The sequence below is a fragment of the Copadichromis virginalis genome, linkage group LG2, assembly GCF_057382275.1.
Source record: "Copadichromis virginalis isolate Kocher_CV1m ecotype Utaka linkage group LG2, C_Virginalis_male_GT1.1, whole genome shotgun sequence".
Taxonomy (NCBI): Eukaryota; Metazoa; Chordata; class Actinopteri; order Cichliformes; family Cichlidae; genus Copadichromis; species Copadichromis virginalis.
In genome coordinates, this window is record NC_140619.1 from 8,362,996 (window position 1) to 8,380,407 (window position 17,412).

Genomic DNA, 17,412 nt, shown 5'->3' on the forward strand with positions numbered 1-17,412 from the left:
CAGAGTTTTTTCCTATCGCCTGTTTTCTCTTTTCCACTCTCTGGTACACACTAACATTTGCAGGATCTGAATGTTTGTGTAAATAGCTTTGGTAAGTTGTGGAGGAGGGAGAAGGCGTGTATTAAAAAGGTGGTGTGGGCTGAATGATTGGTGCTTCGGCCTGGCAAGATCCACTTTTTAATGATGTTTATTCACCGAGGAGCCCTGGCTACCACATCACTTTCTCACAAAAATAAACCCATCAGAACTACATGTGGCCATTGCTAACGCACTTTTTTTTTGCTTACTGAAAATCTGTGTAATATGTATGTGAATATAAGTGCATGCTTTCGCTCTTAAACACTTTTCCAAAGTCATATTTCAGCTTTATGTGGCCCATGTATGAACATTATAGAGTTGTGTTATGAGCAAGTTATTCTGGCAGTATAAGTTTTCCACCTCTCACACTATGTTATGATCTGCTGGTATTGCTGTGTCACCATAAAATGGAAAGCAGTCACTGAATGGTGCACAGACCCAGTGCTAGATTGGGATTTCCAAATATTCTTCAACACAGCAAATAAAAGCACCACAGTAATAAAAACACAAAAGGCAAATCACTTCATTAAATTTCACCACGGGCCCTAAACTATGAAAAAAAGCTCCGCTCTGTGTCTGTCGATAGGGTTTTTGTTTTTTTTTTTGCATGCTTGCAAACCGCCAACCCGTATCTGTAACATATGTGGAAGAAATTATGCAAAAGCATTCAGACGCAGCACTCCATAAATAACCAGGGAGCTGTATAAGATTCTAGGTTTAATTTGATGGATGCCACTGACATTGCCATATTATTAGGAATATTCTAGCTCCCTTTATGCTGGGTAGCAGCTTTGAGTGTTCTGCTGAGATATCCCTTTCACTCTGTTGCTTGTTAACTGTGAGAAAACCTCTGTTTACTCTGTTATGTTTGGCAAACTGTGCAGTGGGACAGCTTGCACCCTGCTCTCGGCTCCACGAGGTCTTTCATGGGTGCCGGACAGGGTTGCATTAAAAGAAGCTTTGTCGCAAAGCAACAGGTTCTCAGAGGCAGAAAAATGTCAATTTTGGCTTGTTGGCAGCCAATTCTCACCCCCCCTGAGTAATGATGTGTTTTATTTACGCTGTCCCTTAAGAGCACAATCTAGCCGCAGTCCATAAACCGTAATTAACCGTTTAGCCTTAAGCTTCAGGCTACAGATGGGCTGTCTCATAAATTTACACATTCATTCGTCTTCCCAAAGTCAACCTGTCCTCAACTTCCCACTTTAATGAACCTGGCTGTTTGGACATCCCAGCTTTGTCCTTCCTCATTTCTTTTTTCGATAAAACATCAGGCAGTCGTATATTAAAGGAAGAGATTATCTCTTGTGCCAGCACAGACACTCAAACCTTCTTCTTAGCACGGCTTAAGCTGAGCAACTCAGGGTGACTCGCAGCTTTTCCCAGGAGGTGAGCGCTGCTGTCTCCTTCAAAACCCCCCGTGAGGCTCTCACAGCGCCGTGCACCCTCATAGCAGCTGCGGCGGTCAGAAAACACGTAGCTTAATCATCATTAACACGTGTATTTGTACCCCCTCTAGTTCAGAAAGTATGGCCACAGCACCTTCTTAAAGGTTAATGTGATTTGTCCAGCGGTAATGTACACTAATAAGGTGCTTAGACCCTGCCATATGTTTTTGCTAGACAATGCTTTCTGACTTGAGAGGCTTATGGGGAAACCTCTCTGTGGATCTCTTCGATGGAGGAGGCTACAACAGATGGTCAGTTGGTCTACTTTAGTCAGAAAGCTTGTTATTTTGCACACTCCTTCCTTGGGGTTATTCTAGGCTTTTCCAGTTTCCCCCAGTTGTGATTCGAACTGAAAGAAAGCTCTTAGATGTGATCTCAGATGCAGCAGTGAAATATTAGTGGGAAGGTTTAAGTGTCAGTCCCATTGCCAGTTTAACAAACACTTTAAGTTCTTTTAGGGTTATTGTGAAATATCAAACAGAGGACTCTGTTTTAGTTGTCACTGATCCAGCTGTGTCATTCCTAGATCTGAAGGGGATGCGCTGCGTTTAATTAAATGGTAATGGTGCATCGAGATTCAATTAAAGCAAGGAGGAATCGGCTCGAGCACTTTGAGCGCCCCTTTGTGTGCACTGACGCCTGTGTCTTTTTCCTTTATCCTGTAGTGCAGCGGTCCCCAACCCCCGGGCCTCGGACCGGTCCGTGAGTCGTTTGGTACCGGGCCACGAGAGTTGAGGCTCAGGTGTGAAATGTATGGTTTTCAGGGTTTTTATCGGTTTTCAGCGTTATTTTGTTATCGTTTTTATCGTTTACTCGGTTTTCCTGGGTCTTTTCACGTGTGTTATGAATAAATCTTCTTTTTTTCGGTACTGGTACTAGTTTTATTTTGTTGTATTTATCCGCGACACCTTAAAGGCCGGTCCGTGAAAATATTGTCGGGCATAAACCGGTCCGTGGCGCAAAAAAGGTTGGGGACCGCTGCTATAGTGTAATGGCTGCTCACGGATAAAAACCTTTTATCTGAACACCATCGGTCTGATGTCTTGCATTGGAGAAAACCCTTGAACAGAAGGCAGAGTTATCACATCAGAACTTAGTGGCTCTGGTACAAAAACACCTCATGGAAACATGGTGCCAGAGAGTTCACTATTTTCTTTACTGATTGAGGCAGCACACTCCTCTCGGCTCAAACCTCGATTCCTTCTGTGCAACAATAAATAATACTAGTGGCAGTAGCTTTGAAAGCAATTTTCTTTGACATTTGAATGAGATTTTAATGAGACAGTGCGTAATAATGCGAGGTTTTACTCACCAGAAGTGTAGTGTCGGGGGGGGGCAGGTTTGCTTTCCTAAATGACTTGAGATTAACCCCTGAAATAGGATTACGCTCATGGCACAAACATCGGCAAGAGGTAAGGTAGTGCCTTGATTACCTTATCTGTCTTATGGCTCTTAAGGCATGCTGGTGCTATGAATGCAAACAAAACTGATCACGCTTTCCTAATATCAACTTGAATATGCTAAATATGCTGGTACATATGTTGTTGAATATTGTCTTGGATAGTTTTTGTTTCATGGAGGCTAATAGCATTAGATTACCTTTACAATGTCTTTAATGTCTGTGGTTAATGCAGCCCTATAAAAGTTTAAAATTTACCTTAAGAACTACTGCTCACATAAAAGAAAGGGTCTGGGGACAGGACTTGCCAATGGAAAAAATATTTGTCTAACCGCAGTGCATGGCTGCCACTGGTAGGCAGCTGACTTCCCGCTGCAAGTTTCCACCAGTTCTCTTTCCATGGTAAAATGATGTCATTTGTCGTCCAGCGGTGGGCCAAATTGTGCTCTGCCAGATCCAGGCAAATTTCCTCGCCATATCCCTGCCGTGCACGAGGTGACACCCGCCTTGTCTGCAGTAATCTAAATCATTGACCCTGACACTCTTCCCTGTGCTTTGCCAGATTCCAGCGAAGACTGTTTGGAGGAGATGCTGGCATTTCTCAGCACTCTTGGAGAGCATTCCTCTCCTGTTGAGTCACTCCCTCCACAGAAAGAAGAACTGGACGGAGATTATTTTGTACGTTTAAAAAAAATGCTCTGGGATTGATTTCTTACTATTACAGGTACAGGATGCAGAGGAAATTTAAGAATCGGAAACAGATGATGACTTACTCGACTGCAGCGCTGACCCTGTTATTTAGTCTGCCGTCATATGAATCTCAACAATGTCTCACACCAGCCATAACTATTTGAAACAACTGTCATCTACATACATTTGCATACCTGCCAAGATATAGTGTTCCTTTACTAAATCTGTCATCCCACGCAATGTAACAAGATAGATCTGAACTATTTACACATCGAACAGGATGCTTGGAGGGGGTAACAGCTGCCAGGGGGTTATGTGATATCAGTTAGCCCCATGAGGCCAAGAAGGCACGTTCAGAAACTGCACGGAGTTGCATGATGCTGTGAGAAGTGATACACCAAGAAAGATGTGAAAAATCCTCAATTTGAGCCCATGCCTATCATCTGCTGGGTCAACGCAGGTTCAGCTTTGGACAGAGCGTTAGAGGGGGTGGGGTGTCTCTGTTCTGTGCTTGCTAAGGATTAGCTGGTGTAACAGTGCCCTGGGCCCCAGAGTCCCTGATGTGTTGGGTGACAGAGTCTTTGAAGGTCCCAACAGAGAAGGCTGACCGTTCACAGGCAGTAAACAGGTTGTGACATCACATCCTGTGCAAAAATGAAATGCCTAAAAGGAGGGCGGTGTGCTCCACATACACATAGATGCACACAGTCGGTGCTAGCGTTTTAGCTTGGCTGGCTTCCTCTCTTAGTGAGGGGAACAATGCTATTGAAATGCGACTGCTGCGCTCGGTCGGTATCAGTTAAGTTCAGAAAAATACTGCGGTGCGCTTGATATTCAAAAACAAATCATTCCTGCATTGACTGCATTGGTAGACAAAGCCACTTAGCTCTCAGAGCCTCTTATCAGCCATCAGCAGCTCCAGCCTGTACAGAACATCTTTGATCAACAGCAGTCTTAGCGAGTTGCTGACTGTCAAACACACTTTACTTACCACCTGCGGCTCCTTGCTGGTTAATTTAAAGTGATACAGACGCCTTGCTGACTTGGATCGCTCCTCAATTAAGAGGATCACCTGAGGAGGAGCGAAAGCTGCTCTAATCTATTGCTATAACAACCTCCTGAATGATGATTCATGTCAAATGAAACTTGCTGAGACAAACGATACCTCGGGTCCAAGTATAGGCGGATTAGAAAGCTACAGTAAAGCATGATGTTAATTAAATAATCTTGCTGACACATGTTGTGGTTATTACATAATAAGTCTGCGATGAAGCTATATAGAGGGGATTGGTTTACATTTTATGCTCAGATTATGTTTCCGCCACTGTTAATTCTTTGTATTTGGCACCAAATTTGTGGTCAGATGTCCCGTGTAACTAGCTGCAGAGAATGTTGTTTATAAGCGGATTTTTCATAATCACAAATATTTGTAAAGGTGGAAATACAAAATTCAACATTGCCTATGTATGGGTATAAACACGGGAGTCAGTATAGCTAGAGCAGCAGAGGGCTCTTCAGTGATTCGCTTTGGTAATGAGTCACTAAAGATTAGTGTTGTATGGTTTCTGGGTCTCTTTTGGGATGAAATGTGTTTACTGTCACCTCTTTTTGTGTCATTTATTTTGCTTCTGGAATTCAGCTCTGTTTATTCTGAATGCCAATGTTAGCCACTTCTGTTCTGACCAGAAAACCTGGGTGCATTACAAGCCTGAGGCCAAATGTCTGTTTATTATCATAAAGCCAGGCAGTAAAGTAATGTTACGGTAAACTATCACAAATCTCGTTTTTTGAGGAATCCCCAGCCCTCCTGAAAGAAGTGGCTGCGGTATCCAAGCCCCACAGTAATGTTCAAATTTGTTGATGTTCACAGGGAAAGATCTCTTTTGTGCTCTCTGCCCGCAAGGACCCAGAACTCAGTGTCAGCAATTCCCAGCTGTAGAGCCTGTGGAGGATTTTCTTTGTGCTCAAACACACAAACACACACACTCTTAAGTAGTTTGAGCATAGTTTGCAGGGAGCGCCGATTGCATGTAATACACAGGTCTCTAAATTATATTGCTTTTAATACTGATAAGGTAGTAGCAATTGATATTCAGTTTTATTTATATAGCGTGAAATCACAACAACAATTGCCTCAAGGCTCTTCATATTGTAAACTAAAAAACCCACAATAATACAGAGAAAACAGAGAAACCCCAACAATCAGATGACACCCTGTGAGCAATCGCTTTGGTGACAGTGGGAAGGGAAAAACTCCCTTTTAACAGGAATAAACCTCTGACACAACCTTTTAGTGGCGTATAAATATGACTGAAAAACATCATTGTGTCAACAGCACTCTCGGGAGACTGCAGCAGCAAAGATGTTTCATCTGACTTCCAAATGAGAAGAACTGGTGCAAAATATAACAGCATGTTGGCCTGATTTCCTCATATTTATAACTAATCCATGCTGGCTGTGCAATAAAGCCATAGAATCCCTCTAGCTTTCTTTCTGACCCTCCACCCCTCGGCACCCACTTTTCTCTGATTCTTTATTTAAGAGCATTAAGAGAGAATCTTGGTGGCCACCATCCAAATGTTTTTTATTATCTCTTATTAATCCAGGCCTCCACGGTACACAAGTTCAAGCATCTGATGTTTTGAGCAGCTGAGTACACAGGGACATGAGACACAAGATCGGGATCGTGTATGTTTTTATTTGGTTGTATTATAGTTGACATATTCACACAGATTCCTGAAGAGAGCTACAGGAGGGAACAACTACATGTAAGAGGTGGGAAAAATAGCTCCTACGGCTTTCACATCTCAGCTTTTTTCAGTCCTCAGGTGCTCTCTGTCCTTGTATTATTCATACTGTAAACCATATGGAAATCATTAAGAACTCAAAATAGCATCAAGCTTTTAAGGATGTCTCCAGATCCCATATTGTGACTTTCAGTAACAAGCCTGAAAACTCGCGCTTATGTTTGGAATATAGATTAGCCAGTTCGCTGTGCCTTTTAGGGATGTATTATAAAGGGCAGCTCAAGCAAGGCAGATGCCTGAATGTCTTTTTTCTGTTCAGGTTTTTCTGCATTGCGGCTCGTTTTCATCTGCTATTGATTTAAATCCATCCCCCCGGGTCGCAGCAAACCGTGTTTCGTCACCTGCTCTGGGAAAAAAAAACGGTCGGATTTTTGCTGAAAATAGCACTTCTTCTCGCTCTAATATCTCGCACAGTGCCGCGCACCTTAAAATAGATACCTCTCTGTGGAGATTAAATCGGTGAGCGTCCAAGACCCCAGGAAGGACGCCTGAAAGATTTGGTTTCAGAGACATTGAGCCCCTTTGATGTGTTTTTCGCTGATGTGCGTTGATGTGACAGTACAACCCGTGGAAAGTGCATACCCACGACTAAAGACATTTTCTTGAATTAAATGCAGCAGGAACAGTGTGGTCGAGCCTTTGCAGGAATGTGAATTGCTTCAGTGTGGATCTTGCTGCAAATGACAAGTCGTGTACAATAAATCATGTGTCCAAAGTCAGAAGGGGACTTAATGGCACTCACGTGTCCCCACAAAAACAGAGTTTGTAATTCTGTCACTTGGAATAATCTCCATATTCGGTTTGCTGAAAGGTTAATGAGTTGTTTCTGTCCCAACAAGTGAGTCAGTTTCTCCTTCACTTCTCTTTAAGGTGATCACTCAAGGAGAAGTAAACTGCTACTGTCAGTCATGTTTCTTTTTTTCTTTCTTCCATCTCCAGGCACTCCATCACTGAGTGGGACAGGGACGGTAACAGTTATGGTGGATGACGTTAACGATAATGTCCCCGTTTTCACTTCTTCTATCTTTCACACCACCATCATGGAGGATGCCCCAACTGGGACAGATGTGCTTTTGGTCAACAGCTCTGATGCAGACGTGGGAGTTAATGGTGTTATAAGGTATTCTTTTTCATTTTCAGTTGTTTATTCCAACCAGACTCCAACTTATTGCAGTCAGTGGGACCCCTGGTATGCTGTAGATATTCTGATCATTCAAAGTGGGAAATGGCTCTTTTGAACAGGATTCATAAAATGAAACCACTCAAACATATTCAGATAGTTGAAGTTTGAAATTCCCTGAACTGACTTGGAAAATCCGAGTTTTCCCAAAGATCTTTTTCTAAAGAACATGAAATATCAAATAGAGTAAAATAAAAACATTAGTGTCCACACGTCACTGAAGCCACTTCTTATAAGATGTCACTCTATATGGTCCCAGGAACTACTGAGTTCCACAGTCAGGCCAGCTTCAGTTTGATTTCATGCTCTGATTTTACACCCTGGTGTGAAAATACCCTTTTGGGGCCATACAGTAAAACTCTTTAACTCACTTCCAGCTCTGTAAAATTCCAGACCAATGTTGCAATGGATGATAGAAATTTAGTCACGGAGTGTAGCGTCATAGTCAAAACCCAAAGTCATTGTTTTGGGGTGCGATTTTCAAGCTTTTTCACACTCACAAGCCCCTCCAGGGGGAAGCTTGTAAGAGTTTCTGGCCAGTCTCTCTCAGGCCGGACACTGACTCAAGTCCAGCCCCCTCTCTTTCTTCGGCAGCCCCACTGGGTACACATTTGGGGGTACCGCAGCGTGCTCCAGTTTCCCAAAACATAGTAATGAGGATGTTAATTGTCTATGACAGAACGAGATGTACCCATCAGGGGTTCGGGGCCCAGAACTGGTTACAAATAGTTATTAGTTTTGATTTTCACAGCCCGTTAAATGTAAGTCCCGAGCTTGGACTTGTCTCTGGACTATGTTCTGACCACAAGCATCTGTGGACAGTTTACATTGTTTTCAATGTCCAAATAAGCTTTGCACCAGCACTGCATTCACACATTGTTCTGCAATTTGTCATCCCATCTCTGGAGGGGGATGCTTTTTCAAGAAACCTTTTCAAAATATGCACTGGTGTGTACATGTATGTGTCAGCTTACATTTATGTCTGGGTCCTGCTGGAGACTCGGGAGATACAGGGTGAAACCTGATATTTGTTTGAAAGCAAAAGATTTTAGCCCCCTGAGTGTTGACTTGATATTATGTATGTTTTGTTTGCTTTCTGTACCATGTATTTTTATAAGTATTAAAATTCTTGTCATTTTTGGATTACACAATAACAAATATAACAATGAGGAAGATAAATCAAATGCATGATTCTGGAGAATGCAGCCTAGACCCCACAGAGCATGAAAGCAAATGGACACTTTAGTTAAATATGTCACTGATTTGATGTGACCGCAGTGTAGTGTGGGGACCATCTCTGACCATATTCCCCCCTCACTGTGCTAATGTGAACCTTGAAACAGTGCCCTCTATAGGCAACTTTGTCGCACTGAACAAGGTGCTTCAGTCAGTGCAGAGTAGCAGACTACATAACTACAGTCTATATATATGCAAGTATTTGATGTCAGAATCAGAATACTTTAATAATGCCCAGGAAATTATGTGTGGATGAATTCAAAATTGCTGTTTCAATAAAGAATAATAAAAGATATCCAATAACACCAAATGAATAATATTGATTTGTATTAAAGATGACTGCAAAAATTCCTGATACAGCATCATTATCATCATCAAATTGCTATGCAGTCTTTGTTTTTGTTTTTCACTAAAACATGTCCTTCTGTGTTTATCCTACAGCTACAGCCTGACCGGAGGACGCGGTCAGTTCTCCATCAACCCAGCTACAGGACAGATTATCACCAGCTCCCTGCTGGACCGAGAAGACAGGGCCAATTACCAGCTGCTGGTAGTGGCAACAGATGGAGGCCAGCCCGAGGGCTTGTCCAGCTCTGCTACTGTGTCCGTGACAGTGGCCGACATTAATGACAACCCCCCACGTTTTCACCACCACCCCTATGTCACCCACATCCCCGCATCTACTGCAGCAGGTGAGCACATGCATTAAAAGGTGCTAAATAAAAGTTGTGGTGTGCACCTTTTCGCTCTGTCATTGTACTGTGTTATTAGGCATAGCTTAATATTTTAACTATGTCAGAAAATGCTAAAATTAACTAAAATGCTAAAATAAACTCTATTTTTTAATGTCTACATAAGTAATTAGTCTGCTAAATCACTGTGCCAAAGACTCATTCATTCACATTTATGTCTTCAGGGTCCTTGGTCTTTGCCGTTACTGTCACTGATGAGGACTCTGGTTCAAACGCCCAGCTACACTACTCGCTGATGGGCCGCAATGCTGAGAAATTCAAGATCGACCCAGTCAGAGGTGCCATCACTGCCAATGAGAGGCTAACTGGAAATTCAGAAGTTACACTTACAGTTCGAGTAAAAGACGGCGGAGCTAATCCCAAAACAGATACGACTACCGTGACTGTTCGCTTTGTTACTGGAGGAAACTTCCCTGTCATTAAGTTGAGGGAGCATGCATTCACATTCCCTGAAAGCCAGCCAAGCAACCACATTGTTACAACTGTGACCGGGTCTTCTATGAGAGGCGGGCCGCTGTCATATTACATTGCCAGTGGGAACCTGGATAATGCTTTTCATATCGACCAGCTGTCAGGCAAGTTGTCTATCAGACATCCACTGGATTATGAAAACATACAGAAGTATGTCCTCTGGATTGAGGCCAGAGATCAGGGCTTCCCACCTTACTCCTCTTATGAGAAATTGGAAATAGCTGTGCTGGATGTGAATGACAATCACCCAGTATTTGATAAGGATCCCTTCCATGCTGAGATACTGGAGAATCTTCCACCCAAGGGGGTGCTTATGGTCTCTGCCGTTGATCTGGACAGTGGGCCAAATGGACAGCTGGAATATGCCATCATTGAGGGCAACAAAGAGAACAGTTTCAGCATCAATCGAGCCACCGGTGAAATACGAACCACCAGGCCACTGGACCGGGAGAAGGTGGCTCTGTACACTTTGAAAGTCAAAGCCACTGACCGCGGTTTGCCACCCAAAAACACAATAGTCAAAGTACTAATCAACGTACTGGATGTGAATGACAATGCCCCCAGGTTTTCCAAGATCTTCAGTGCTACAGTGGCTGAAAATGCCCCTGTGGGTTACACTGTCACCAGAGTCACCACCACTGACGAGGATGCCGGTTCAAATGCCATTAGCCGATATTCAATTACAGATACCAGCCTTCCATTCAATATTAATCCAAACACAGGAGACATAACAATTAGCAGGCCACTCAATAGAGAAGACACTAATCACTACATTGTCAAAGTGTCTGCCCATGACAGCGGCTGGACAGTAAGCACAGATGTCACCGTATTCATAACTGATATTAATGATAATGCCCCCAGATTTAGTCGACCGTCTTACTATCTGGACTATCCTGAGCTCACAGAGGTGGGCTCTCTGGTCACACGGGTGTCCGCCACTGATCCCGACGAGGATTTCAATGGCAAAATTTTCTATTTCATCCGATCCCAGTCAGAGTATTTTAGAATTAATGCCAGCACTGGAGAGATATTTGTAAAGCAGCAGTTAAAATATCAGAACTCAACAGGTGCTAGCAGTATAAATATAAACCGCCACAGCTTCATTGTGACAGCCTCGGACCGAGCACTCAAGCCTTTGATGAGTGAGACAACAGTTATTGTGAACATTGTAGACAGCAATGATAATCCCCCTGAGTTTAATTCCCCCAGCTACTTTACACCTGTCACTAAAAGTGTAAAAGTTGGCACCCGACTGCTCAGGGTTGTAGCTCAGGACAAGAAAGATTTTGGCCTTAATTCCGAGGTAGAGTACCTAATGACAGGTGGAAATAGCTCTAGTAAATTCAAACTAGATAAAACAAGTGGATGGATTACTGTTGCCTCTTCGCTTACATCAGATATGAATAAAATTTTCCAGATTAAAATCACTGCAAGCGACAAAGGAAATCCTCCGTTGTCTGCACAGACGACAGTGAGTATAGCAGTTACGGAGGAAAACCACCACACACCCGAGTTCTCGCAAAGCCAAATCTCAGCTACTGTACCTGAAAGCCTTGCTGTGGGAACAGCAATAAGGACCCTGTCTGCAAGAGACAAAGACAAAGAGATGAATGGCCTTATCACGTACAATATTACTTCAGGCAACGACAAGGGTCTGTTTGCACTTAACAGTAGAACTGGAGTGTTATCCTTAGCTCACCCTCTGGACTTTGAAGAAAAGCAACAGCACGAGCTTAGGGTTTCAGCCACTGACGGTGGTTGGATTGCAAAAACAAGCTACGTCTCAGTCACAGTACACGTGACTGATGTGAACGACAACCCTCCTGTGTTTGATCCTGATGAGTACTTCCCCATTGTGCAGGAGAACGTTCCCAGTGGCACCACCGTGATCAAACTGAATGGTACAGACCTTGATTCGGGAGCTAACGCGGTCATGGCTTATGTGATTCAATCGTCAGACAGTGACCTCTTTGTTATTGACCCGAACACGGGCATCATCACCACCCAGGGCTTCTTGGATTATGAGGCTAAGCAGGTCTACCATTTAACAGTCAAGGCCTTCAATGTCCCAGACGAAGAGCGCTGCAGCTTCGCCAACGTCAACATTCAGCTAAAGGGAGCCAACGAATACGTGCCGCGCTTTGTCTCCAAACAGTACTACTTTGAAATCTCAGAAGCTGCTCCAAAAGGAACAGTGGTAGGGGAAGTATTTGCCAGTGATCGAGACCAAGGAGAAGATGGAGTAGTTTACTACCTCATTTTTGGTAGGAGCAGAAAGAAGGGCTTTGGCATCAACAAGAGGACGGGCCAGATTTATGTCACAGGTACTCTGGATCGTGAGAAAGAGGAGAAGGTTTCACTGAAGGTGTTAGCCAAGAATGCAGGAAGCATCCATGGGGCAGATATTGATGAGGTGTTTGTGAATATCACTATTCTTGATGCAAACGATCCGCCTGTTTTTACTAATGAACTTTATGATGTCCAGGTCAGTGAAGGTCTCTCACCCGGTGGTCTGGTGACTTTTGTGAGTGCTGGAGACTCGGACTCTGTCCCAAGCTGGAGCAGATTTTCCTACTCCATAGCTCCTGAGTCTGATAAAAATATTTTTACAATCAACGCAAAAACTGGCCAAGTGTCTGTGGCTGCAGAGCTAGACAGAGAGACAATTCCTGTGTATAATCTGACGATTCTCGCTGTGGATACTGGCACACCTCCCGCAACCGGAAGCACCACGGTGATTGTGAATCTTGAAGATATCAATGATAACGGCCCGACTTTAACTAAAACCTACGCTGAGGTCATGGAGAACCAGAGAGCTGGCACTGCAGTCACAACATTGACAGCCTCTGACCCAGATCTACCACCCAACCAAGGCCCCTTTCTATATAGCCTCCTCAATTCTGGCTCTGCCAAAAGCTACTTCAGTCTTAGTCCAGCTGGAGTCTTAACCACAAGTCGGGAGATTGACAGAGAGCAGATTAGTGATTTCTACCTCTCTGTTGTGATCAAGGATTCTGGCGTGCCGCAAATGTCCTCCACGGGAACAGTTCACGTGAAAATAAATGATCAGAATGACAACCCTTCAGAGCCCAGGTCCATGGAAATCTTGGTCCACTACTTTGGAAACATGTTTCCTGGTGGTTCTTTGGGAGACGTTAGACCCCAAGACCCGGATATTCAGGACAGGTTCCACTGTTCCCTTATACCTCCATCTTCAGGTCTGTTTAGTATCCCAACTGGAACGTGCAACCTCAACTCTAAAGCTCGCTCAACAGATGGAACGTTTGACCTAACCATCCGCAGCAGCGACGGTGTCCACGGTTCAGTTAGTAACACAGCCAAAGTCCTCTTCGTGGGCTTCAACAATGCTACGGTGGATAACAGCATACTCATCCGACTCCACTCTGACGGAGTCAAAAGCTTCCTCACCAACCACTACCTCAGCTTCCTACGCATTGCCAACTCTCAGCTAGCAGGACTAGGCACAGGGGTGCTGATTTATGGAGCATTTGAGCTCAACAATCAGACTTTCGTGATGGCAGCTGTGAAACGTGGCCACGGACAATATGTCAACCCGAGCGGCGTGGCCACATTCTTCCAGAGTATCAAAGACATTTTATATAGACAGAGCGGGGTGCAAATAGATGCGGTGGACCATGATCCTTGCACACGCAACCCGTGCCAGAATGGAGGCAGCTGCAAGAGGCGTCTCAGTGTCGGGCCTGATATTAAGACAGAAGAAAGCGTCCCAGTGATCCTTGTTTCCAACCACCCCCTGCAGCCCTACGCCTGCAGCTGCAGGCCAGGATACACAGGAGCTCTGTGTGAGACGGACATCGATGAGTGCCAGCCATCGCCCTGCCACAATGGCGGCACCTGCCATAATCTGGTGGGGGATTTCTCCTGCACCTGTCCAGAAGGTTTCACCGGCAAGGCCTGTGAGAGGGATGTCAATGAATGCCTTTCCAATCCCTGCAAGAACGGGGCGCTGTGCCAGAATTTCCCAGGCGGTTTCAACTGTCTCTGTAAATCTGGCTTTGCAGGTACTACACACGCAGGAGTCACATTTTATGTTTGACCTTAAAGCCACTCGTGTTAGGCTTGGAAAAAAGCACGCGGGGACACGCACACATGCGCGCATTAAAACTCCCACAATACTGGAGTCACACAGATGACTTTAGGTCCAATGAAAATATTTGCTTCTGAATGTTTCCAGGAGGTGTTGTAGCCATAGCATACAAGCATCACTGCCAAAAACAGTTTGATTTTTGGATTGCTGTTTGGGAGGCGGGGGGTATCAGCTGTGATGCATATCAGCCCGCCATGTTTGCTTTAATAAAGAGGATGATGCGAAGCTGACCGTAGTCAGGACTTGAGTCTAGGCTCCACACGCAGTTCACCACTATCGCATTTCATTGTGTGTGTTCATGTGCATGCAACTCTGGCCACACACAGATACATTTCTGATCCAACTGTATACACAGGAATTTCTTAATCAAGGATTTCTCATTTGGCAGGGTTTTGAGCTGCATGACAAATGAGCAGCTTTATAACAGATCCAATCAGGCCTTTTAATTTGGAAATGTAATGAATATGCTTCATTATTACCCTTGATAAAAAGGGAGTGGATTTTAAGTGGAATTACATTCAAGGTCATTTGGACCTGTATGTTGTTCAGCCTCTGACTGTAGCATCTGAAAGGCATTTTCAAAGCGGGCTGTAGCAGGCAATTTGCCTCAAGTCAAGTCATTACTGTCCTTTTTTATTATGATGATAAAAAATGAGCACAATTCTTTAGGTTTCATCAAGATAAATGACCCTCCTGCAGAAAGGCACCTATTGACTTACAGTAGTTTGCATGCCCTCCTGGTGAACTCTCAACTTCCTGTTTCCACAACTGGTGTTTGGCAGCAGAATCTGTCTCCATTAAGCAACTTGTCTCAAGATTTACAGCATAAATGCATTTTCAAAAGTTCATTGTCAATCTTTTTCTATTTAACCACTCATGAACCGTTTGTTCTCTCGGAGCCAGTGTATTATTTGTATTATCAACGTCGCATTCCTTATCGTGATGTTTAAACTTCATTTATATGTTTGTTTGTATGTATGGTGGCCATTTGTGTACATTCCAACTATTTGCCTTTCTGCCCTGCAAAAAAAAATCCCACACAAACAAAACAAAACCAAAACCAAAAAAAAACAGCCTCGTCCAAACATAATTTGCAATGAGTTTGAAAATCTGATTATTCCTAGTGAGAGGAATCTGCCAGTTGAATGAGATCATTTCGTTTTTTTCCTATAAAAGTTTCAAGATGTTGTTTTTGGTCAAATGATATCATCTTGGGCAAGCAATGCTATTTCCAAAATAGCTTTGTGAAACTGCACTGAAACAGGTGAACTTACAGTTTTCACTTTTATCGTATTGTTGTTTGAGCTTGAATGAGATTTAAAGGTGTAGTACGTAGTTAAATGGATCTTTTTTTTGCAGTGCATTTCTCAGCTGTGAGGCGATGAAAGGCGTGCATGACTTGGCCTGTGGGGAAAGTGAACTGTGTTCCCTTTGGGGTTTTCCTGTGTTGTCTGCCACCCCATCCATTTTAATTTGTGTTGTTCTGTGAACCCAGGCAAAACGTGTGATTCCATCATCAATCACTGTGAGTGTAACCCGTGTTTTAATGGCGGGTCCTGTCAGAATCGAGTGGATGGATATTACTGTCATTGTCCATTTGGTAAGTAATAGTAGGAAACTTTCAGGGTATTAAATTGAAAAGCAAGATGGACAAATTCAGATGTGCACTCTCCCAGCAGCTATTTCATTCTTAACCTTTGATTTCTTAAACAAATGTGGAAACTGTCATTTCATTTTTTGTCTCCATTTTTCATGTGTTGTATTGCTGTCCTCAGTAGTAGTCTCCAGTTGATGCAAGAAAAAAAAAGTTTTCAACTTTTTGAAGAGTCTTTTGCAAGACTGTGATCGCACAGCTACGATATCTGCTTTGTTACTTCTATATACAAAGCAGATAATGCTGCTTGATAAAGATTCTGTTTTATCTGTAGATATTTTTATCACAGCAGCACTGTGAATCATTCATTGGCTTCCTCCATGATTCCACTTTCGGTCTGTTTTTTTCCTCAGGGGTTTTCGGCAAGCACTGCGAGTTGAACAGCTATGGCTTTGAGGAGCTCTCCTACATGGAGTTTCCGTCTCTGGATCCCAACAATAACTACATATATATCAAGTTTGCTACCCTGAAGAGCAACGCGCTGCTTTTATACAACCACGATAACCAGACCGGAGACAAGGCGGAGTTCCTGGCTTTGGAGATCTTCGAGGGACAGATGCGCTTCTCTTTTAACTTGGGAAGTGGAACTTATAAATTGATGACCATGATAAAAGTTTCGGATGGGCAGTTCCACACAGTCATTGCCAGGAGAGCTGGGATGGTAAGAATTCCTGTTTTTTTACGATAGAAAATATCTCATACTCTAAATGTTTCTCATCATTCGCTCTTGCTTTAAGTGGCATATTCGTTTTTATGGGTCTAGCAGCAAAAACATTTAGGAAAATCAGAAAATGCTGCATAGTTGCAAAGGGACTGCACATTCAATAGCATTTATGTCCTGAGCTTTTATAGCTGAAGCTGACTCCAAATTTGGCCTTATATTCTTTTTTGCACCATCAGATGATAATTAAACTTCCCCAAACCACGGGTAGCTCAGCTTATGGTTTTCATGGTTTGTAATTATATTTTATTGCTAGTTGTGATTTACAATACCAGGATCCAAAATGGCCATGAAGGTTGAAATCCTGTCTCCTGTGCTCTGAATGAGAGGCTTCTCCCTGCCAGCAATGCAGTGGCAAGGCAGGAGGAGGAAAAAAAATCCAGCTAGGCCCTGTCAAGCCTTCTATAATGTAGCTCTCCTGCTGGACTTCAAATCTGTCATTTCCCACTGTGCACTGGGAGTTTCATAGGAAGCTGGTAAAATCGTTAAATTGTCAGTTTTGAGATGGTGCAGAGTGACGGGTGTAAAGGAATACAGCACACGTTGAAAGCTGTGATTCTGTCTGCAAATGGTACCCGGTGAATATTATGCGAAGGTGGTCGTGTTGGGGCTGTTGAAGAATGAGAGAGAAATGTGAGTGTGTCACGCCTGAAGTGCCAGCTCCCTTGAGCGGTGTAAAGTGAACCTGATCACCGTGTTTGCAAAAGGTGCTACGGGTCATTTCGGTGGCCAGGCTTGAGGTCTGTTCTGCGTTCCTGCACCTAAATTCTGAGCCAATCCCGAAAGCAGACGCAAACCACGGACACGGTCATGCACTGCTTCACCGTGAAGGCTCCAAGTAATCAGA

General features: G+C 43.6%; 1 protein-coding gene across 1 annotated transcript in view; it reads left to right on the forward strand.

Annotated features, from left to right (window-relative positions):
- The window catches only part of fat4 (FAT atypical cadherin 4), a 101,858-nt gene that overhangs the window by 68,586 nt on the left and 15,860 nt on the right, over positions 1–17,412 (forward strand). The window contains exons 7-11 of the mRNA XM_085469840.1: positions 7,362–7,542; positions 9,280–9,530; positions 9,755–14,104; positions 15,686–15,790; positions 16,198–16,505. Of these exons, the coding sequence (XP_085325966.1) occupies positions 7,362–7,542; positions 9,280–9,530; positions 9,755–14,104; positions 15,686–15,790; positions 16,198–16,505 (5,195 nt within the window). The remainder of the gene's footprint in view (positions 1–7,361; positions 7,543–9,279; positions 9,531–9,754; positions 14,105–15,685; positions 15,791–16,197; positions 16,506–17,412) is intronic.